General features: G+C 43.3%; 1 protein-coding gene across 1 annotated transcript in view; it reads right to left on the bottom strand.

Moving 5' to 3' along the window:
* Positions 1 to 23,209, bottom strand: part of MARCHF6 (membrane associated ring-CH-type finger 6) — a 1,340,093-nt gene that overhangs the window by 1,075,837 nt on the left and 241,047 nt on the right. The window contains exon 8 of the mRNA XM_085606770.1: positions 16,742 to 16,803. Coding sequence (XP_085462896.1) covers positions 16,742 to 16,803 — 62 coding nt within the window. The remainder of the gene's footprint in view (positions 1 to 16,741; positions 16,804 to 23,209) is intronic.

Below are 23,209 nucleotides of genomic sequence, written 5' to 3' on the forward strand. Positions count from 1 at the left end.
GACGCTAATATGCTTTGAACGATGCAAACCGAGTAGCTTCTTTGCAGAGCAAATGCAAATATTTAACGCTTGCAGCTTTAGGACTGCTTGAGAGCTGCTTTCAATTTGTGTGCAGCCCAAATCACAAAAACCTTTAATGACTAACATTTACTCTTGAAGATTTAGGGATCCCAATCCTGATGAAAGCTGGGGATCCCTTCTAGGGCCATGCAACGGTTGAAACATGTTGAAACACATGATGTTGGAACGTAACACTCCTACACATCCTTACTTCATTGTTAACAATCTCTTTGGCCCTCCAGTAATAAAACTTAATCTTTTAGAAAAAGCTTCAAGGTTTTTAGAGTGACACTGTGAAATGTGAACTATAGTTACACAAAGTGCTCTCTGTAATCAAGGAGCTCATTAATTAACAATTATTTCTGAGGAACGATGCGGCCCCATGAGGACGCATGCCACCTAGATTGGTAGGTGAGGGTTCGCCTTGCATTATTTTGTAAATCCTGGCTCTTTTCCCATATAAGTGCCTGCTCTTTTAGGGCTCCCCCATTGGAGGATATCTTCTAGGGATTCCTATGGTTTCGTCGCATTTGTCTTGATGTTGTATGGTTAAGATTGATAGGTAACAGTCTGCAACAGCAAATTTCACTGTTTCCCACTTTTTTTTGTGGGTGTTAGTAGGTAACAGGTAATCTGGCCAATCTCAATATGTTCTTGATGTGTCCCACTTTGAGATTATTCTGGTTAGCTGAGAATACTTTCTTATCCACTTTAATTGGATTGCATGTATCTGTCTCCTAAGCGTACATAAGGGCAATGTTAATGGAAACAGCTCAACAAGTGCAAACTAGCGCAGGATCCCTGAACTTAGCTGCTATTCACCAACTGGGACAGCATGATGTGCAACCTGGTGTGTGCAAGAACACACTTGTATCAGGATGGAGAGAGAGTATGAGTGGTGGTCTGGCAGCGATGTCACACACTGAAGACAAGTACCCCAAGAAACACGAGTCGAAAATAAGAACAAAAACTGAAAATGGAAGATGATGTCAAGGCCAGCCTTGTAAATAGTTCAAGCTCCTTTTCGTATGTTTTAAGGAGTGTCACCAATTACAGATACCATAAAATGAGGAACATGATAATTAATCAATATCTAAATACATTAAGCTGAGGTTCTTCACGATTCTTTGGCTTTTGTTATTATATTCAGATGTCCTGGAAAATGTGTTTACTTCTCCATAATATGTCTCTGTATATAAATATACTTTTATTTCACCTTCACGCAGATGTTTACATGCGCGCACACAGTTTTCAACTGTGATGTGGTAAGTCTGTGTTCACCCTTTATAGATAGCTTAATGGTGACGAACTACAGCCTTATTAAGAAAAATAAAACTCAATTACTTACTGTTCTCAATTCCAGTAGTTTACTGTGCAACCATGCACAACAATCTAAAGAGACAATCCATGTACACCCACGTTTTACTGCAGCTATCTACAGAACATTTTTTTAAATGGAAAACCAGCTACTTCGACTAGGGGAGTAAAGACATAGATAGAAGCAAGCAGCAGAGGGGCCCCACCCACCACTAAGAGTCAGAAGAGTCTGTAAACTACAATCATATCAACTAACTCTGCCTGTCCTTTCAAATTGCCTGAAATACTTCAGCAGGAAAAACTGTTCAGAAATTAACACTCATGTCTCACTTGTCATTTATAAGAATAATTTGTAACAATTTGAAAGTAAAAATAAAAAAAATATGGCTCACACATCTCGCAAAGACCCACAGGAAGTGTTTCAGGAAAAACATAATAGTAGCTCTCAACGCCAGCGGTGGAAAGTTACAAATACTTTGGCCATGCTCCAGGGGAGGGTCAATCAGACAGAAACGGTGAGGCTGGTATGCCCTGACCAAAGAGAGGCAAGCAAATGAAAGAGATGAAGACAACAAATGGTAACCAATGGGTGGGCTCTAAACCCCCTGTAAGTACACGGCTCGCAAGCAAAAGTGCATGCGTGGTCTTAGGTGACAACTAACTAATAATATGGTTTAAAAAAACTGGAAAGTAAGACTGGGAGGGTGGTGAAGCACCTTAACCCATGGTAACATGCCCAGGAATGAGGGGCCGGAGAGCAACTGAGGAGCGGAATGTGTCTGGGTGTATCAGGGGAAGTGCAGATTTAAGTGGAAAAAAACTATAAAATAAATATCTGAGCGAGACAGGAAGTAATGGTTAGGCTGGGTGTATGTGGAAGAGCAACACAGAGCACACAGGCCGTGAGGGGGAGGCAACACCTAGGGAAGAGAGCAAGAAACCACACGCACTTCCTTGGAGTGATGAAAGGGAAAAAAGTAGTTCCCAAAAATGTAAACAATGAAAGGATACATGTCATACAATTAAAAGCATAGTAAAGAAATTACGGTCAGTGAACGAACACAAGAAGAGAAAGGAAATCTATACAAGCAAGAAAATGAGAAAGGCAAGAAAGGCAAGAAAGCGAATCAATTGCTTGTGCACCTTACAAAATTTTAAAAAGATCTCTCCAAATGCACATTCCCAGGAATCCCTCATATGTACTAACAATTAATCCCTCTTTTGTCAGCCTCCATATAAATCTGTTTCAGTAGATGCCCTGTTATTGCTGGTGTGACCATAAAGGCAATGCCATGAAAATCCAATGAATTAAATTTTCCACTAGACAAATCATGCAATCAACAAAGACAATGGGTGTGGTTTGGATGTCGGCGAAGATGGCGGTGTGAGCCTTCGTCTCCTCCCGTGGTAATACCAGAATCTGCATTTCCACCCATCTCCTGCAACGTTTGTAGGCATCCCTAGCAGTGATAGTGAGGCAGAACATCTGAGGCGTCCAGTGCTACTGAAAATTGGGTACTTCTACCACAGACAGGCACAGCAGCAGACTCTTCATCGCTACCCCTCTCTGGTCACTCGTCCCGACCACGTTACCGTGCACCAGCGCTCCTCGCGGCACCACAGACTACAGGAGGAGTGAGAGCGCTTCCTACTCACCGGACCATCACCAAATGTGAGATGGAACAGCTTCAAGGATCCGTGGCCACACCAACGTAAAAACAGGCTTCCAGCTTATTAAGCTGCAAAGTAAGGTTGCGCGCCTGTGTCCAAGATGGCGGCCATGACTAATTTGTGCTTAAAATTAGACCCGTGCTTTCCCCAGCGAAGCAGGGGATCTCTGATTACACTCTGCCCATAGATTATACTTGTATAAAGTGATTCCCCTCAGTCAACCAGAGCGCACCCTGAGGCACGAACAGCTTGTGTTTCAATTGTTTAAAATGGTAGGTCCGTAACTTTCACAATCACTGCACGTACACCGCAGATCTTTCACAGTGGTAAGTACAGCAGCCACAAACGCATGGGGGCATGATAGCAGTACTATGTATTAAAGTAATCAGGCGATAAAGGTACTAATCAAGCTTAACTGGTTTTTGTGAAGCTCGCACCAACACTGCGTACACCGCGTGGATTGTGCACAAAAAGGCGGGCATATCCGGTCCATAACCACAGCGCCACCAAAGTTGCTACATGCTTTCAGTGCCTAAAGCACAACAGAACAGGGCATGTTTAAGTCAAGTCAAGATCCCTGCGTGTAACTAACTGTCTAATTTTGCGTATCCTGGCTATCCTGACTTGCCCTTGGATGGCTGACCCTAAAATGGCGGCCGCCATGTAATGTCCATCCCTGCTGTTTCTGCTCTGCTGATTAACCACATTGCTTAAACCTGATTTGAATCTTCAAGTTAATACATTTAGGGAGCATCCTTCAAGTTAATGCCTTTGTGGCTCTCCTACTTTGTGTATACAATCCCACCATTTGCAGCTCTATGCCTGACCCTGATATGACGCTCATGTTAGTATTCTAGTATATTCTAAAAGACTGTGTGCACTGTTGTGCTCTGTTGTACTCTAAACACACTCTGTACTATGCACAATAATCTGCGGTCAGTGTCTTTCAATGACAACCATTGATTAATGGCGGACGACAACCAGACAACCAGTCTCAACCAGCAATCAGTGATCTGTGGCTACCAGGGGCATCTGCTTCTAGTGACCGGTGTCTAGGGCCATCCTGCACCTAATGATCAGCAACTGCCAGTGACTACCAGTTTTACCAGTGTCTGTTACCAATTACTGTTACCAACTGCTGTAAACAGAGAAAGCAGTGCTAGTGCTATAAAACAGCTGGGCCAGTTTTACCAGGACATACCAAGTCATCACTACGGCCAGCTGCTAGTGTTTGCAAGATACACTGAAGAAATAAGGTAATCGCCCAAAGATGGCTGAGAAAGAGACTAAGAGCCTCAAGAGAACCAAGGTTAATCCACCAAAACCAGATTCTCCTACTAAAGGCAAACGCGACATCAATGCAACGATGGATACCATATTAAGTAAACTAGCAATAGTCCACGATCTCGCTAAAGCCACGAAAGAAGAAATCTCTATAATCAGACAAGATATTAGGGACACCAATGTTAGATTATCAGAAAGCAGAATCAGCCAACTAGAAGATACGGAAACCAAAATGAATAAATCTCTCAAAAGCCTAACAATCACGATGGACTCTCTAACAAATCGTCTATCAGGGCTCGAGGACAGAAACAGGAGAGGGAATTTAAGAATTTTTGGAATTCCTGAAGGAGAGGAAGACCCATCTGGTTCATGCACCGCTTTTCAGGAAAGTTGGTTTGTACAAGCCACTAACCTGTCTTTCAGTAAACACCTAGAGTTTGACAGAGCCCATCGGCCTCCAACTAGAATCCTTGCGAGCCAGAAAACTCCGAGACCAATAGTTTGTAAACCTCTCCGCTACCAGCATGTAGAACAGATTATTGCCTTCATGCGTAAATATAAATACAGCCTCTGGAAAAAAAAACATTTTTATCTCACAAGATAACAGCAAAGAGACTGTGGATACTAGAAAAGGTTTCCTGGCACTTCGCCCAAAACTAAGAGCCTTGAACTATCAGTTTGCCTTTGAGGGCCCAGCAAAATTACGTGTAAGATTCAGGGCTCTCCACACTTCTTCACAGACCACCTACAACTGAAAAAATTCCTCGACGGGACAGATGATCCTTTTATGGACACGGCGGCTTCCGGGCCTTCTACCATAAACCCATAACTCTCCATCAACACCCCATAACAATCTACATGACGGCAATTTGAACTCTCCTGGCCTTCAACTGAAGCTACATGCATGACTCCTCAAACCAACGTGACATGTTAAGATCATAGGTTTGATTCTTCTGTCCTTGCACATTGGCGAGAAGCACTTCCTTGGCCTCCACTTGATCCTCATGCATGACTCTTCTAGCTTATATGATGTGTTAACATCAGATAATAGATGGATACATTGTCTGTCCACAGGTTTTTGGGGGTAAGATGTGTCTCTGCACCTGTTAATGTTCAGCTAGGTAGCTGGTCCTTTCCGTTCACCATTGTGCTGATTTGACATTTGTTTATGCTCTGTTAGCGATCTGATGTGAAAAGGTCAGATGACCAACTGGTCAGGTGGCCATATGGAGTTAAAATTTCACCTCTTACTCTACTCTGCGTCATACTGTCAATACGCATAAGTGATTATATATGTACATGCATAAATTATTTGTACGCTTATGTATTGCAATGGTCCATATCATAGTCTAGTCACACTCAGTTCTCAGTCTTTGACGTTCATACATTTGTTCCTTAAGCCACATGCTGGACTCATGCGCTCAATGCATTATTGTCTGGCTCCCATGGGAGGGGAGCTCTCTTCTTCCCTTGCCACCACGCCAGTTCACTACCTTCTGCGTTGGGTGGGAGGGTTAGGGATGAGGGTGGGTAGGTCAAGGGTTTGGGATCTTGTTTTTCTTATTTTATTTTCCTTTGTTTGTTGTCATTTTCATGCTGATTATAATTATTGTTTTCTTTACTCAAGTGTCATGTCTCTTTGCTCAAGTGCCATGCCATGTGTCGCAGTGATAACCTTGTATAAACAGGTGGTACCTCATTGAATGGTAAGCTCTATGTACGTGACATGTTTCTTAACTCAAGTGCCATGTTTCTTTACTCAAGTGCCATGTTCTTCAGTGACAACCTTGTATATACAGGTGGTACCTCATTGAATGGTAAGCCCTATACACGTGAAATGCACACATTGCCAATCAATTTAACGCCACTGTGTCCACTAATTTTATCGTATTTACAAATAGGTGTTACAACCTCTCCTCATGTAGTGAGTAAAACGCACAAAACTAATCCCGGAGTCAGGGAATCACTTACAATGCTCATAATGCAATTATGATGTTGCAAGCTCCCCCCGGTGCTTTGGCCCATAACAGTCTCAAGATTGTCTCACTGACTGTTAAGGGCATAAACCACCCTATCAAAAGGAGAAAGATCCTTGACTATCTTCAAAAACAGAAGGGTGACGTCTTCCTTTTACAGGAAAAAATTTAACTCACTTAGAAATAGGTTTTACAGCGATGCTGCTGGCTCTGATGCAATAGGTAAGAAAAACAGTGTCCTGACTTCAGTAGCCAAAAAAGACAACATAGACATGGTGACAAGCGCATCTGATACTAAGGGGAGGTGGATCACAACGAAGCTAGTAAAAGATAGTACGGAATTTTCCATTACTGATATTTATGCCCCCAATAGGGATGACTCAGACTTCTGGGAAGGACTTAGCAAGCAAATTGAACGATCCCAGATTCTGCTATGCACATATTAGTGGGCGACTTTAACCTGCCCATGGACCCTGCCTTAGCTAGGGACTCACGCTGCCCTTTTCGTACCAATAACTTTCACAAAGCCCTTTTCAATCTTTGCACACGCTTCAATTTGTCAGACACTTGGAGGCTACAACATCCCACTGGGAGAGAGTACACCTTCTATTCATCTCCACATAATTCTTACTAACGCATTGATTACCTACTTATTTCCGGTAACGCCATAGCCAGGATCAAACAAACCTCCACTGAACCAAGGGTGATCTCGGACCACTCATGTATTAGCTTGTCTATAACTGACCCGAAGCCTTTTAAAAAACAGCCTCTTTGGAGACTCAATATTGAAGTCTTAGAAAATTAATTAATTAGACAAAACATTTTATGTGCGATCCAGAATTACCTTATGGTAAATAAAATTGGAGACACCTCGGACCTCACAAGATGGGAGGCTTTAAAAAGCACCATCAGAGGTGAGATCATTAAAAATAGATCTGCCATGAATAGAGACTCCAATAGCAATCTTGAAAAACTAGAAAAGGAGATTGCTATATTAGAAGAAAAACATGTTATATCTAGAGATATCTCAGTTTTGAATGAAATAGTGAAAAAAGAAATACGAGTATAATAGAATAGTAAATGACAAAGCAGCATTATGGATAAATAAACAGAAAAGCATTAACTTCATCGCTGCTTATGACAGAGTGGTTCCGTCATGCGCGTCGGTCGCGCTGTGCGCATGACGGAACCACTCCGTCACGGCCCCACCCGCGCAGCGAACCTTCAGCACGGCGCGGTAATCCGCGCCGCGCTGAAGGGGCTAAGCTTTGTGAATACAACAAGGCGGGGAAGAGCTTAGCATCTTACTTAAAGTTCAAACTACAGAAGAATACAATTAAGACCCTAATGGACCAAAAGGTATTAGCTCACTCTGACCCTGATAAAATTGCAGAAATCTTTAAGAACTTCTACAGCACTCTGTATAGTAAGAACCAGGATCTGGACAGCACAAAGACCCAGGACTATCTAAACAAATGCATCCTACCTGCCATCTCAGAACAAGAAAAAAATGAAATTAACAGCCCAGTTACCGTTATAGAAATCAAAAACACGATTAAAAGGCCCTCAAAGCAGGGAAGGCGCCGGGCCCGGATGGGTTAATGCTAAATTTTACAAGTGTTTTTCCTTGGCGGTAACTCTCCAACTTTTAAACATGTTCAATGAATTTAGTGACTCTGGTCAGATTAATGGGACACCGGCAGAGGCGATCATAGCTGTGATCCCCAAATAAGGGAAGGACCCAACACTCCCGAAAAACTATAGGCCTATATCCCTAATTAATATAGACTGCAAAATGTATGCAATGTTCCTTGCTAAGCACCTCCAAAGATTTGTACCCAAACTCATACACCCATCACAGGTTTTTTTTAAAATTTTTTTTTAAACAGACTCTCTAGTGATAATACTCATATTCTATCTCACACCCTAGAGAAAGCCAAACTTACCAACTCACCAACAGTGGCCATCACTTTGGATGCTGAAAAGGCTTTCGACAAAGGTGATTGGGCCTACTTGAAAGCAGCACTCGATAAATTTAATCTGGGTGAGAATTTTACACGTATGGTAATGGCACTATCTTTTAACCCCTCCGCCAGGGTCAGAGCAGGAGGATGCCTCATCTTCCTTTAAATTAGAACAGGGAAAAAGGCAAGGCTGTCCTTCTGAGAAAGTGCCATCTTTCTTGCATGGTATGCTCCCACTTTTTGCTGAATTGCTGATGTACTTTGACTGAGTGTGCCCTGGGCTCCTGCCAATCAGGTACCCAGGGCCTGTGTTCCTTCCCTAAAACTGCATGACAGCCTAAACCCAATTGGCATCTCTGGCCACAGGTCAGCCCCTGGTAAATGGTACCATAGGTACCCAGGGCACTGTGACCAGAGAAGGCCCCCAAGGGCTGCAGCACTTTTTGTGCCACCCTTAGAGGCCCCGTACCATTACACACACACACCCTGCCTTTGCAGGCAGAGTGTCTGGGTGCAGAACTAAACAGAGAGTTGACATGGTATACCTCCCTGCGTGCCATGCCCTCAACACACACTGCCCTGGCATACATCAGCCACCCCTCTAGCTGGGTGCCCTATGCCAGTGGTGTGGGTACAGGTGCATGAGCCCTGTGCCCCTTCAGTACCCAGGTCCATTCCTGGGCACTGTAAGTGCAGTGCTGCCATTTAAGAGTACATGGTGCTGAGAGCTCGTCAAACACGAACTCCACAGCACCATAATGGCAACACTGAAGACTGAGAAGTTTGGTATCAAACTTCTCAGCACATTAAACCCACACTGATGCCAGTGTGGGATTTAATGTACAATGCACGGAAGAGGGCATCTTAGAGATGCCCCCTGAATCTACCCTAGAATCCACATCTTGTCTGAGGGGCTGCCTAGGCTGCTACACAGCAGACATGTTGCTGGACCCTTGGGTAGAGAGCCATCCGCTCTCCTGGGCCTGCAACAATGCACATCCTGGGCGAGGTTCTAGTTCTCCTCCCCCAGGATGGGCAGGGGAAGCTTCAAAGGCATGCCACCTTTGTGAGCTTCTCCAGGCCACTTGCTGTACTCAGCAACTGGCCCCTACCGGTTCTGACCCCCACTCTGGCAGGAAGACTGATCGGAAACCTCAAGGAAGGAAAGTGGGTGTGCCAGCCTCTGCCAACCCCACCACAAAGGTGGGGGAGGCGAGGTGAAGCATATCTCCGGGCTCTCGCCATCTTGAAGATGGGAAGCCCTGCCCAATCAGGACTAGGCTACTGCCCCCCTCCCACAGGAGAGTGGCAGGATAGGGGGTGTACCCACCCCAGGGCAGGGACCCATTGGTCCCTGCCCTTTACCTACCTGTAACGCCCCTAAATTTAGTATTTAGGGGCACCCTGACCCTTCCTGCCTCAGATCCCAATCCGAAACCAGCAAGAAGATCAAGAAACAAGAAGACATGCCGTGCAGCTGCTAAGAAGAGGACGACACGAACTGCTTTGGGCCCAGCCCTACCGGCCTGTCGACCCTCAAACCTGCTCCAGCTAAACCCCGGCATCTCAAGTGGTCAGCAACCTCACAAACCCCAGAGGACCTGGCTACCTTGTGACTCTGAGCAACTGGGACTTCCACGAGCAGTGGTACTGCTCAAAGCAAGTAACTAACCCCTGGCATCAGCCAGGAACCGTGAACCCTGCACACTCTGCACCCACCAAGCCTGTCCTGTGCCGGAGTGGACAAAGACCCCGAGGACGTCCCACGGGCGACTGTGATCCCGAATCCAGCACCCAAGGACCCACCTTGATGCTCCTGACAACGCCTGCAGCCTCAGAAACAGGGACCCCTCCAACCGCGACCAGCAGAGGGTAAGATTTCCCGACACCTAAGGGCACCCCTGCACCCGGCGCCCTGCGGCCCCTGTGCCCAACTCCTAGGTGCCTACCTATCCTCCAACTACCCAACTTACCTCTCGAAGTGGTGGTCGCACCTGAAGAATCTTCGTACCCGAGCTTGCAGCCTTTGGTCGTTCTTGAGCTTCTTCATTGCAATCCATTGAGCGCCCGATAGCTCAAAAGCACCCTGCACCCAGTCGCCCTGGCAGTGCAACTTCTACTCCAACCTACTTCCCCATTTGACCTGAGCAAGTGACCAGGAGCCCAGCTCCCACAGCCGCGTGGCCTGCTAGCCAGCAGCCACCAACCAAGGGCCTCCTGCCTCCCATAGGATAACATTGGGCCTAACTCGCTCTGCACCCGGCTGCCCCTGTGCCGCTGATGGTGTAACAACAGTACTTACCTGACCCTGGGAGACCCCCGAGTCTATGCCCAGAACTCTAACTCTGCCTGTCGAGTACTTACCCAAAAGCCGATAACTCACTTTTCTTCCATAGGGTAACATTGACTTGTTTCACTTGGAAATTCTTCTAAGTGTGGAGTTTCTAAACTTTAAAATATTCACCTAAAATCAACCGAGTAACGAAAATACTCACCTGCTATCAGGAGAGATCCCAGTGCTGGATCTTGGTGCCCAGCACTGACCCTGAAAAGTAATTACAACCATACTTACCGCTAACCCAATTTTCTTCCATAGGAAACCATTGACTGTTTTTCTGTGAAATTTCTTGTCGGTTTTTGCAAACTACAAATATTCTTTAAAAATCGCACCAACTGTGAAAACGTAATTACTTACCTGTTTTAGGTAGATTTCCCAGTGCTGAACCTAGGAGCCTAGCACTGGATTTCAAAAGTAACGAGAACATACTTTACCGATAATTTGAATTTCCTTCCATAGGATAACATTGCCTGGTTTTTGCAGAAAAAGTTTCTAAGTGACGATTTTGCAAATTTACAAATATTCGTTAAATATCACCTGTATAACCAAAACGCATTCTTCGGGTGTTGGGTGTACAGGTGATGCCCCAGTGCTGGATCCAGGATCCAACACTAAGTTAGAGAAAGTAACAATAACCCCACTTACCTGCTAAGTGAATTTCCTCCCATAGGATAACATTGGGGATTCTATGATAAAAAGTTTCTAAGTGTCACCTTTTAAAATACCAAAATATTGCTTAAAAAGTCATACTGTAACCAAAACGCTTTTACTCAATTGTTTACAGGAAATGTCCCAGGACTGAATCCAGGATCCAGTCCGGTGGTTAGAAAAGTCATCCTTAAAGTAACTAATTACATTTAACTAGAAATTCCCATTGAGCTCAATGTATTATTGTGTTTGAAATTATGTTGCCTATTGCAACCACTGTAACTATTATATTCAAAAGTCTATTGCCTATTGAAAAGTATTTATCTAAAGCATCTCAATCTGAGAAAGTACATTTTGATACCTATTGTTGGTTCTAAAATAAAACAACTACATATTTTTATAAACAAACCATTGGCCTAGAGTTCAGTTCTTGAGTGTGTGAGACCATTTGCTGACTGAGTGTGTAAAACAAATGCTTTACACTGTCCTCTGATACTGCCTTACTGCTCGACCAAGCTACCACTTTTGAGAGTAAGGTTATATCTAACATTGGCCTCTGCCAAACCTCTGGGCACTGTGGACTCTGTACACACTGTACCTATTTGGGAACAGTATATACAGAGCCACTTTCCTACAGTCCTCTTTCCCCATCTCTATTCCTTCTTTCAATTGAACCTTTCCTCTACCAACTTAGGAACAATGAACAGATCACAGGGACACGCTTTAACAACTGCACGGTCAAAATAACTGCTTACGCCGACGACGTGTTAGTTGTTTCCGAGAATGCGGAGGCTGCTATTCCTGCGCTTATGTCTTCAATAGAAGAATTTTCTGCAGTATCCGGTTATAAGTTGAATAAAGACAAGACTGAGGTAAAACACCTGAACAACCTTGGCGGTAAAGAAATCATAGGCAACTCGGGTCTTTTATGGCAACCTAATTGCTTCAAATACCTAGGCTTAGACTTCATGAGAGATCTCATCACCACCCTTCAGACCAATGAAAATGTTCTCTTCAAGAAAATGTCTTCATTGTTAGATGGTTGGTCACCTACATTTTTATTCTGGTGGGGAAGAGCTGAAACATTAAAAATTATGATCACTCCACTTGTTAACTACCAAGCCAGCATGCTACCAATGATGCTCTCAAATGACTTCCTGAACGGGATCTATAAACTTTTTAACACATTCCTCTGGCAAGGTAAGAGACCCAGAATATCTATGAAAAAACTTCAATTGCTCAAAGAAAAAGGTGGTCTGGGCCTGCCGAACTTTAGGAATTACCAAACTGAGTATCTGTGTAAACAGGGTTCTAACTGGCTACTTCCCCATGCTGATTACGTCCCAGTCCGGTTGGACATAGATCAATCAATCATCAACGACATGCCTTTGGCTGCTCTCCTCACTATGGATATATCCTCCATACCACACTCAAAATATATTTTGCTTAACACTAAAAGAGCCCTATTACGACTGGACCATTTCTCTACCGCTAAAAACTTAACAAATCCAACTTGGATCTCTCTCTGGTGAAACCTGATTCTGAAGGTTGATGGAGGGATACTCCATTGGGAACAGTGGTCTAAAAATTGTATAAATCTAGTTAAAGACCTTTTTTACAGGGACCCTTCCCTTACCTTTCTCCGTATTTCAGTCTCGATACCAGCTAAATCCAATAGATTTTTTATAAATTCCTAAAATTGAAATCACTCCTCATGCTGCGCTCTATAAAACCATACGACCTCTCGATACTTTCAAAGATGCTACAACTACCAAAGTCAGGACACACCGTCTCTAAAATATACAAACTCCTATCCCCTAAGCCTTGCAAATCTCACATGGAGTGTAAAATAAAATGGAACTCTGAACCTAACTCTAGTAAAATCCCATTCGACTGGAAGAAAATACATACCACCCCCTTCTCTAATTAAATCTCTCCAACATTATCGCAAACCAAGCTTATGATAATAAACAGGACATATTGGACCCCGAGAGGATTTTTAAACTTAACCTCAACGAGAGTCCTACATGTTGGAAATGTAATTCTCATGCTGGTAACCGTGCCCACGTGCTCTTCTATTGCCCTATCCTACAAACATACTGGGATAAGGTCTACGAATGTATAAGCAAAACTTTTAACATAGTCCCTCCAAGGGAATTTTTCCTACATCTTACTAGGCTTTCTGGACCCAAAGATCACAGAGGAGAATGATCGTTATTTGGTAGATCTTATGCTCACTTTAGCCTGTAAAATTGTACTGAATAAGTGGAAAATCTCCAAAGAAGTCTCCTTTAGGATGTGGCACGAATGGTTATCTTCTCTTAGACGGGCTGACAACATCACACTTCAAGCCTCTCCCTGGTGTAAATCACACAGGAAACTATGGAAGTCCCTAGAAGCCTTTTCCTTCACATACGACCCACTGTGAAAATTGTCTCAATCTCCTATAATGCTATGCCTACAGAGTGCTATATTCTCGGTGGTACAACTGTACTGTATTGTACTTTCTACTATTACACATGTGATAACTGTGCCTGTCTGACCACCTGTATGTCTCTCCAGCTTCTCCTCTGTGATATACCTGGAATGTATTGTATTTTCTACTATTACACACATGTAAAAACTGTGCTTGTTTGACCACCTGTATGTCTCTTCAGCTTCACTGCGACTTCCACGGTAATGCACTTGAGTAACTTATTGTTTTCCATTTTACTTTGGGGTTTTTTCTAATGATTTGTCAGTATTCTTTCATTTACCATGATTCTTTCATTTTACCATTGTTTATCATTTTACCATTGTGTTTGTCATTATTTATTTGCTCTTTTCTTGGAAAATTCAATAAAAATGATTTGAAATAAAAAAAACAAAAAAAAACAAAGACAATGGACCCAATTCTCAAAGATGCTGCTCTGACTTACTCTTGCAGTACTCCTGGCTTACTCGTGAAAGTCGGGTGTAAACTAATAGTACTACAAGATTAAGTCACACCTACTCAAGGAAACACTTTTGTGATGTGGGTTGAATGTATCTGAATTCTGTAAATGTCACAGAGAGAGCCAAAATGCATTGCGTCACACACCAAATGATTACTTCGCTTCAGCCCATAAATGTACATAGACTGTTCAACGGAAGGAGGGACTTGAGCAGTGATGAAGGCGCACAAAGGACAAATATCTAAGGGAAATGGGTATGGTACTCTAGTAGAAAATCTGAAAGTTGCAGTGTTCTGGTGGCGTGAGCGAGCGGTGAATATTATGTAGGGTAGGTAAAATAGTAGAATACTCTTATCAAAGGTGAGGGGGAAAAGTGCAGCAGTAGGTAAGCTGAAGCGGGCACAGCACTGTGGTGGTAAAGGAGATGGCGACCAGCACTTTAGTAGCAAAAGGTGAAAGATTCAGTACTCTGTTTGGGAAAGTGAAGCTGGCACAGAAAATTTCATGTGAATGCATCACTTTGATAGCGAACGTGAGGGGGCAAAGTAGTTTGGAAGAGCAGGTGAAGCTGTTGTGGGTGCAAATGTTAAGAGAGCACAGTGCTTTATTGGCAAAGATGAAGGATGAACAATGCATTCTAGCAAAAGTGGAGCTTGTGTAGCAATGAAAGGGGAAAAATACTCTGGTATCGAAAGTCACAAAGCACGGCACTCTAGTAGTCAAGGTAGATGGGGCACAATACTCTGAAAACTCTGGAGCAAGGGCTCAGCACTTTGGGGGGGGTCTATCATAAAGGGGTACTGCTATAGAAAAGCGATGGTGATGTGGACGCATAGATGAAAGGGTACAGTGCCCTTGAAGCAAAGCTAGCCGGTCACAATATGCTGGTAGTGATGGAAAAGAGAAAATAGCACTCTTGTAACAGCCATGATCATGCCCATCAATCTGCAAGCACAGCAGGTGGGGAACAGTACACTGGGAATAATGGTGAATGAATCACAATCCTGAGCAAGGATGAAGTGGTAGAATATTTTAAAAACTAAGGTGAAGGGTGACACCACCAGTGGTGAAGGTCGCAAAGTGGTCTGGAAGCAGCGGTGAAGAGTCAAAAAGCTCTGGTAGGGAGCACAGTACTAGAGTAAAGAGGCTGATAGATAGTACTTTTCTTTCTTTCAGAGTGCACCGAACCATAATTCAGATAACAAGCAAAATAAATTAAGCGAGACTGAATTAAATAATACTAAGACCTTTCTTTAAGTTATTTAAAACCACAAATATTTGTTAAGATCTCTACATAAGCTGCATTACTATAAGGAGTCCTCATTTTCGTGAGATATCTATAATCACAGAAATATAACACACTACACAATGTTGCTTTCAGTCATTTAAGCAAAGGTAGCTCCGGTTCAATGTGACGTTCTAGCAAAGAAACAAAGGCTGTTAATATTCTTTAATGTGCCCTGCATCTTTAGCACTCTGATAAAATGAACACCAAGTACTCTAAGTTGTGCACATCGCAGTATTTGGCTCTAAAGAGAGCAGTGGCTCCATGCACTGTGTGAAAAGTAGGTCACTGAATATGAGCAGTGAAAGGATACAAGTTATTCAATCAAGAGGATGGTAAAAAAGGTATGCTCCAGGGAAGGCACAAACACAAGAAGGAAAACCATCAAACAAAAAGCAAACAAATGAGTGACAAAGCCCACAAATGGTAAGGTATGGATGGCTGTAGGCCCTTGTAGGCTCTTGGTAAGCACACAACAGGTCTTTTGCAACCAGACACCTTGGGCTGTCGGGTACGCTGGACCTAAAAATGGTGTTGCTGTGTTTAGATGCAACATTGCTGCTGAATGATATTCTGGTATTTACCAATTAAATGTAAATAGTTGAAGGTTAAATATATAACAGTATTTTCTAAAGCAATCACATCTGCTTCAATTTAATATTGCCCTAAGTTGGCAGGTATGCCCAGACGTGGGTGTCTTGCTCAATTTGCCACTGGATTCAAGCTAGCCTAACTGATGAGGGGTGTTACCCCAAAACCAGCTCCAGGATGCTGGTTTCCGGTTCAGGTAAGACCTGACTTGGCAGTTCGGGCTGGACTGTTCCAATGAGGAACAGGGTCAAGACTGATTTGCATATGGCTGGGTCTGAACTGGGGTGGCAAAGTGAGCTAAAAAAACTATGATGAATTCAACCTAGATCTAATAGTGACTGGGGGTGAGTGTCTGGAAAGTTAAGTTTCAGCACTCTGTCCATCATCTCCTTGTGTTTGCTCAGTTCAATATCCACCATTTGAAAATAGTCTTATAATAATTTCATAAAATGTGAAGTATAAATTGCCTTAACTCATACATGTTGTATAAGAAGTCTTTTCAATGCTGCATCATGTGACTAAACCAGACACATAATATGCTCATGTCTTGTCACATATTTCTATGTCCGTGATCCTCTATTGTGAGTTTATTTAGTGACCTTCATTTTGGATAGCGCATCTAAAATAATGCAAAGCGTTGTTTACAATTTGTTGCAGTTACATGTAACACTCACTCGTTCCCAGGTAAGCTCTTCTGCAGCTCTGTCCCATTCTAAGGCATTCCAGTTCATGTCATCTGTGAAATAAAATGAGCAGACAGTTTTATAACAGAGTATGTGAAGAAGACATCTTTAGTGAACACGAACATTGGGTTCAGTTCTTTCAATATTAAAAAGAAATTGTTAGAAGTTTAACATTTGCAAATTTGACAAGAATTTGGTATAAGATAGTATACAGAAATAGTTTTCTTTGACTTCAGTAAAAAGTACGAAACAGGCATAATTTAAGAAGGTAAAGTGCAAGCTTCCTTTATAAAGAAGACAGGTGGAAAAAGAGGGTCAGAGCCCCGTACAGAGGGCCAGGGGTGAGCAGGGGCTACTGGGCCCAACTGTGAGGCTTGAGCCCTTTAATTCCTAATGTCCCATGGCGTGGTCTACTACCCCCTTCTGCACTTGTCTTTCAGTAGTAAATGTGGTCAGCAGTCCAAGGCTCTCTCGGGGGAGATGTGGATACAGATTAGTGAACCACGGGTTCACAACTCAAAATGCATGTATGCAGCAGCAATAAATCATTGTCCAACCAACAACCCTCTTTAATGAAAAAACAGAGAAGTATTTTATTACTACCGCTAACCACACAAAGAATGAACACAACATTCACAAACAATTACATAGCCATCCCCTGAGATACGGGCTCTAGTGTCTCTTTGGTGATTCCCTGTCCCACTCAATCCTCAATCATTGTGTTGCAGATCGTGGCTACTCCCCATTCACTATTTCAAACATACAGGGTATGCCCCACCTGTAATCTGAGTCCACTACAACTCTAACTTAACTGGTGTTCCAGCATTATCGTGCTTCAAATAGCAGCAAGTTCCTCCAGGCCGATAGGCCCGAAACAAGTCCTGCCCACACGAGCAGGAAGGAAGCAATCAGAGTACTGGAGAGCACCTAGTAGGTGGACGCACACAGCGGCTGCCCAAGTCAGGTAATGGCCAGGTGAGGTGCCATCCATATGGCTTTTTTGGACCTCTCCTGTGCCTTTGACACTGTTAACTGCATGAAACTGTGGAGCCTGCTGAGGAATTTTGGGGTTGACCAGCCCTTGGTAGACCTTTTTTGTCGCCTCCATCGGGACAACTTTGTTAAAATTCTATTTAGCCAAGATGAGGAACGGACCTTCCATATCAAGTAGTCACAGGATGTTAATCAGAGAAGTATTCTGGCTCATTTTCATTTTTTTACTTTATATCAATCGTTAAGAGTGCTCTTGAACCCTTAATGGAATAGATTTGCTACAAATAGCGACAAGTGCAATTCCAGTTCTCTTGTACACAGATGATGCCTTCATTGCAGGAGCAGCTAATAGTTTACAAACCATGTTGGACTACTTTGTCCTTTGTATGAATGATCTGGACCTAAATGTTAATATGTCCAAATCTTGAACCATAGTCTCTGGTCCTTCAAATGCCAAGATTAAAACAGACAAGACTGGGGCGGTTAAGATCAATGGGTGATAAGCATTTTAGCGATGTGGGCATTCCATATGATGAGGATTTACAGTGGGAATACCTACTTAAGCTAAAATGTATTCAGCTTAATAGCTCAATCGCTGTGGTGTTCAGGATTGCCTCCAGGCTTTGCCATAAACTAGTGAGGGAACTTATCCATATTTAAAAATCTAAATGTATGTCAATCGCCTTATATGGGGCTGGGGTTATCAAAACTTTTTAGGCCTACAGAGGGCTCAGAACAGTTTTTTGCACAACGGCCTGGGTACATGAATGAACAGCAAATGCAATCTGTCTTGATGAATCTGGGCTGAACTACCTTAGGGTCTTAGTAGGATTCACCACTCTGCATAAAATCTGGCTTTCCCGGGTCATTTAATTTTCAAGGTCAATGCTTACTGATGTGTTAACGCTCGCGTGACTAAAATCCCATGGTTCATGTATCTGAAGCGTACCTTCACAGAGATTGGCATTCCGGACTACTATGACGCCCCTGTATCTTTGAAATACGTTTCCAAGGAGGCTTTGAATGGCTTTATTTTAGCTATGAAATGAATCACAGAAATATATGGCAATTAATGCAAACTGTTGCTACTCATTCGGCTCTTCATATCTCAAATGGTATTGCACCCTATTTGTGGTTTATTTCGAACACACAGCACAGATCTTATCTCACCTAATTTAGAATAAATATTTTGCACTTTTTGCTCGCTTTTCCATCCTGGTTTGATTGACTTTGTACCTGCCCTTGTGACCAGCTGCAGCAACAAAATACTTGCCACTTTATTTCCCTGTAAGCGTTGCATAGCTCCCTGTTTACGCGCCGCTGGAATTAGACATTACCACCCTGTTCTCTTTTTTTCCCTTTACAACAATTCGCAACCCTTGAAATATGTTTTGCTTTTTTAAACTTCATTAGTGTTGGTTTAAGTATTAGGAAGCAGTATGGTTCCTCTGTCATACTGGAAGTTTTGTTATTTGACCACTGCCTTTTAGGGTACTATTGTAATGAACTATGGTCATTTAATATTCTTATTGGATTGTTTATGTCGAAAACATATGTGCTATTTGCTACGCTGAAATTTTGTGGATTTATTCTAATGACGTGCAGCAGTTTAAGAGTTGTATGGATTTGTTTTAAACTTGCAAAGCTTTATTGGATTTGACTTTTATCTTTTTATACGTATGCTGGCTTTACTTGTGTGTGCTTTCATGGCGTGTTCGCTGAATAAAGAATTTTTGAATGAATGACTGACTGATTGTCTGGTGAATTGGCTACACATGAACCCATCGGTTGCCTTCAGGGGGTGCAGGTTCTCTCCCTCACGGTTTCACTCCTGCAGCAATCAGAAGTTTCCTGGGGCTTCTCCTGCATTCTGTTTCTTCACTCCCGATCGGGTGTGCGGGTTGTTCGACGATCATGCCTGGGTCCGATGCTTGGGTGATGGTACTCTCACAGCATCCTCACTTCTCCAACACGGTAGAACAAGTTGCAGTCTTTGGTGCTCTAGGAGACCTCCTCCGACACACTGTCACTACAACTCACTATCCACAAGCACCGGCCCCATCAACACAGTGAAGATCTCCATTGCTTGCACTCCTGGCATACATGGCTCCAGCACCGGTAGAAAAACAATGGTTCGGGTTTGGCCAAAAGGTCCATTCAGAAAGTGACCCTGTGGGGGGCACTACAATTGAGAGTAGGAAGTTAATTCTTTAAGGGAGTGATAAGCAATATACAAAGGGACATGTACGTCAGTTTATGACAGAAATCCCTCGCACTCAGCGCAGGCAGCCGTAGCAGCAGGACACGCTCCCCGTTCCTTGGCTTTCATTTAGTGCCTTGGGTACGTCTATGAATAATTAATCGGCTCTGAACAACCCCTATGAACAACCCAGCTGTTCTTTCAGGATTTGGCGATTCATCACTGCATCAATATATCTTTCACGCACCACCATGGAGACAACTGCAGCGTTCCACAGGCGCTTGCTTTTTCATTGATGCAGATTTAAACCGCAATTAAAACCCGATTCAGCTTGCTCACCTATTATATGTCCTGAAGATGATCTTGAACAATTGAGATCGAAACGCCCTCAACCCCCCCACAACATGAAACTCCTCCGACTCTGTAAAAAAAAAAATAAATAAATAAATAAAAAAAGAATTTGAGGAATTTTCGACTAGTTGTCGTCAATGCGATGTTTTATTTTAATATCACCATCACTTATCACGTCACGCTTATTGTCACTTATTGTGTGAGCACCTGAATACTATTGTTTTGGAAATCAATTTCTGTCATAAACTGACCTACATTTCCCTTGGTATATTGCTTATCGCTCCCTTAAAGAATTAATTTCCTACTCTCAATCTTAGTTCCCCCCACGGGTCACTTTTTGAATGGAACTTTTAGCTAAACCAGAAACATTGTTTTTCTAAAACGCCTTACCACCCCAGGTTCACATATTGGGGTACCCTTGTTTTTCTCTATTAATTGCAGCACCGGTAGTGCACAAAGTTTTGGTCCTTACCGCACTGCAGTCTTTTTCACGGCAGCCCCTTCTGGCATATTGGGTTCCCATTACCACATAAGGCATCAGCCCTTACTGTAGGGTGTTTTTTAACACAGTGCCCCCTCCTGGCCTACAGGGGTTGCTGCACCGCTTCCATGCAAGGCTTCAACCCCTACCGCACTGCAGTTTTTTGGGTTTTTTTACACAGCTATCTTCACTGCTGTCCTCTCCTCACATATGTTGGGCTACGACTCAGTCCTGAACACAGGCAACGACCCCATCGGTGCAGCAGCAGTTTCCACACACCATGCACAAAGAGTCCACTTGACTGTGCTCCCCACTGGACCTTGCTTCCTCCAACGTCCTCTCTTCCTCACAGGCCACACAGGTCTTGGCCAGCAGGCAGGTGTTTGTTCTCCAGTGCAGGTGGTCTTGGTCTCCCTGGGTGATGTCCTCTCATCCAGCAGGGAGACTAGCAGGCCTGGGTCCCCAGTCATGGTAACATGCAGAACTCTTGCAGATCTTATCCTCCCCTAACACAGTCCGTCTGGCTGCTAGGCAGCTAACAATTTTTGGGGTTTCAAACTCCTTCTTATAGTAAATTCCCAGGCACCTAATGTGATTTAGGATCACAGTATTTGAAGTTTTTTGCTGGGGTTCTGCTTCTTTTGAAGGGCCTATTCTCTGCTCTCTAAAGCCTTTTACAAAGCAGACTGTCAGTCACAGCAGGGATGTCTCTGAAATGGATAGTCCCACAACGCAGGCATGGGAGTGACCAGAGTTCACACCTGTATGTCAGGCACAGTGATGTGCGACTCCAAATGTTATCCCACGGCTCCCAGTCCTACTCTATGATTCTCTTTTCAGCCCAATCTCTTTCCTGAGATGTGCTCAGGGCCCTTCCCTTTGACCACTCACTGAATCAAAGACTCTCCAAGTGGATTTCCAGCAACATTATAACCTGGGCCAGTTTACGTTCTTAAGACTCCCACTTTCACATTTTTGCCTCTCAACACCCCCCATATTCCACCAGATATTGGGCCTGACATCCAACCCCTTCTAAATGTAGCAGCACCGCTGGGTATTTCTGATGTGTGACCTGAGGATTTATTTTTCCCCCATTCTTTCCCTCTATGCTCCCCAGCCAATAAATAGTGCTTCCCCTTACACCCTCCCTGAGGAACCCTCCCCTTAACACTTGCTGTCATACCCACCATTTGAGAGCCTATGCAGAGGATGATTATGACTCATAACACATCAAAGTATAAATGTCGTAGCCCTCTACTTCATCCATCCTCACCTTTATATGGCATGTGTAAAAAAATCAAGAAAAAACAAAAATAAAATTCCTCAACATAGTTCTCGACACCGCAGGAAATATCATCGGAACCTTATCCCCCAATTTCTGTACCTCTTCCTTTCATGCTTCCTAGCTCTCACTGTCAACTTTTTACCAATTTCTGACCTCACTTGCTATGAAAACCCTTTATATGTCAAGGCTTTCTCTCAACGCACAAGTTGGAATTAGCTCCTTCACTGTGTAAGTTAGGAAGTGGACAAGAATTCTCTTTGGGGATTTCCGATTTGGATTCTATTTAAAGGGTTCCCAAAGAACTCTTTGAATTTCCAAGTCCAAATTGATATCAGGCCTATCCTGTAAGATTCCTCCCTTTAAGAGTTTAATCACAAAACCTTTTCCCCAGCCTCTGACCCTTGTGGGATATTCAATAATCTGGCGGGATTTTTCCATGCTCTCCTCTAAGGCATGTGTTTGCTCTGTAAGATCCTCAAACCTTCTCTCTAATGCACTGCACAAACCCTGCATTTCTTTCAGATTGTTTTCTGAAATCTCTTTTCATAATTTCTTATCTGAGGACAAGGAAAATTACTTTGCCTTTCAAGGAAGCATGTGGGTTATCCATTTTGTTTAACCAATCTGTCTATGTGCCCTCCACAACATCTTCATAAACATCTCCCCCCCCCCCCCCCCTTGCATTTGCACTTTACGATGTAGGGCTCACAGATCTATCAGGGGTCTCCCTCGTGTCATCCGCTACCAAAAGTGTCTCAAAGCTGTTAACTAGAGGTAAGATTTACATGCTAAACATACTGCTCCCACACTGTCCTGACTGTTTAGCCAATCCTGTCCTATGTTTGATCCCAACTGCTCATACATTTTAGACTGTTCTATGCTTCTAAAAAAGGAACTAAGTGAGGGGTTGGATTTTTAACAGCCCCAGCTACTTTCCTTCTCTGGATTTGCTGTATGTCTTAGGAGTGTGCTTTTTCACTGGTATGGCTTTATTGAGGATAGTGTCCTTGCTGATTTCCTTCATAGGGACACCTTCATTAAGCAGCTTTCTTTCCAGTCCTGACTGTAGCGCATGCCTAATTCTACCAACACACCTGCTTGGGGTAGCAGGTTTAGCGGTTACCCCATATTTATGCTCACACCCACGGG

The sequence above is a fragment of the Triturus cristatus genome, chromosome 5_2 (assembly GCF_964204655.1).
Source record: "Triturus cristatus chromosome 5_2, aTriCri1.1, whole genome shotgun sequence".
Taxonomy (NCBI): Eukaryota; Metazoa; Chordata; class Amphibia; order Caudata; family Salamandridae; genus Triturus; species Triturus cristatus.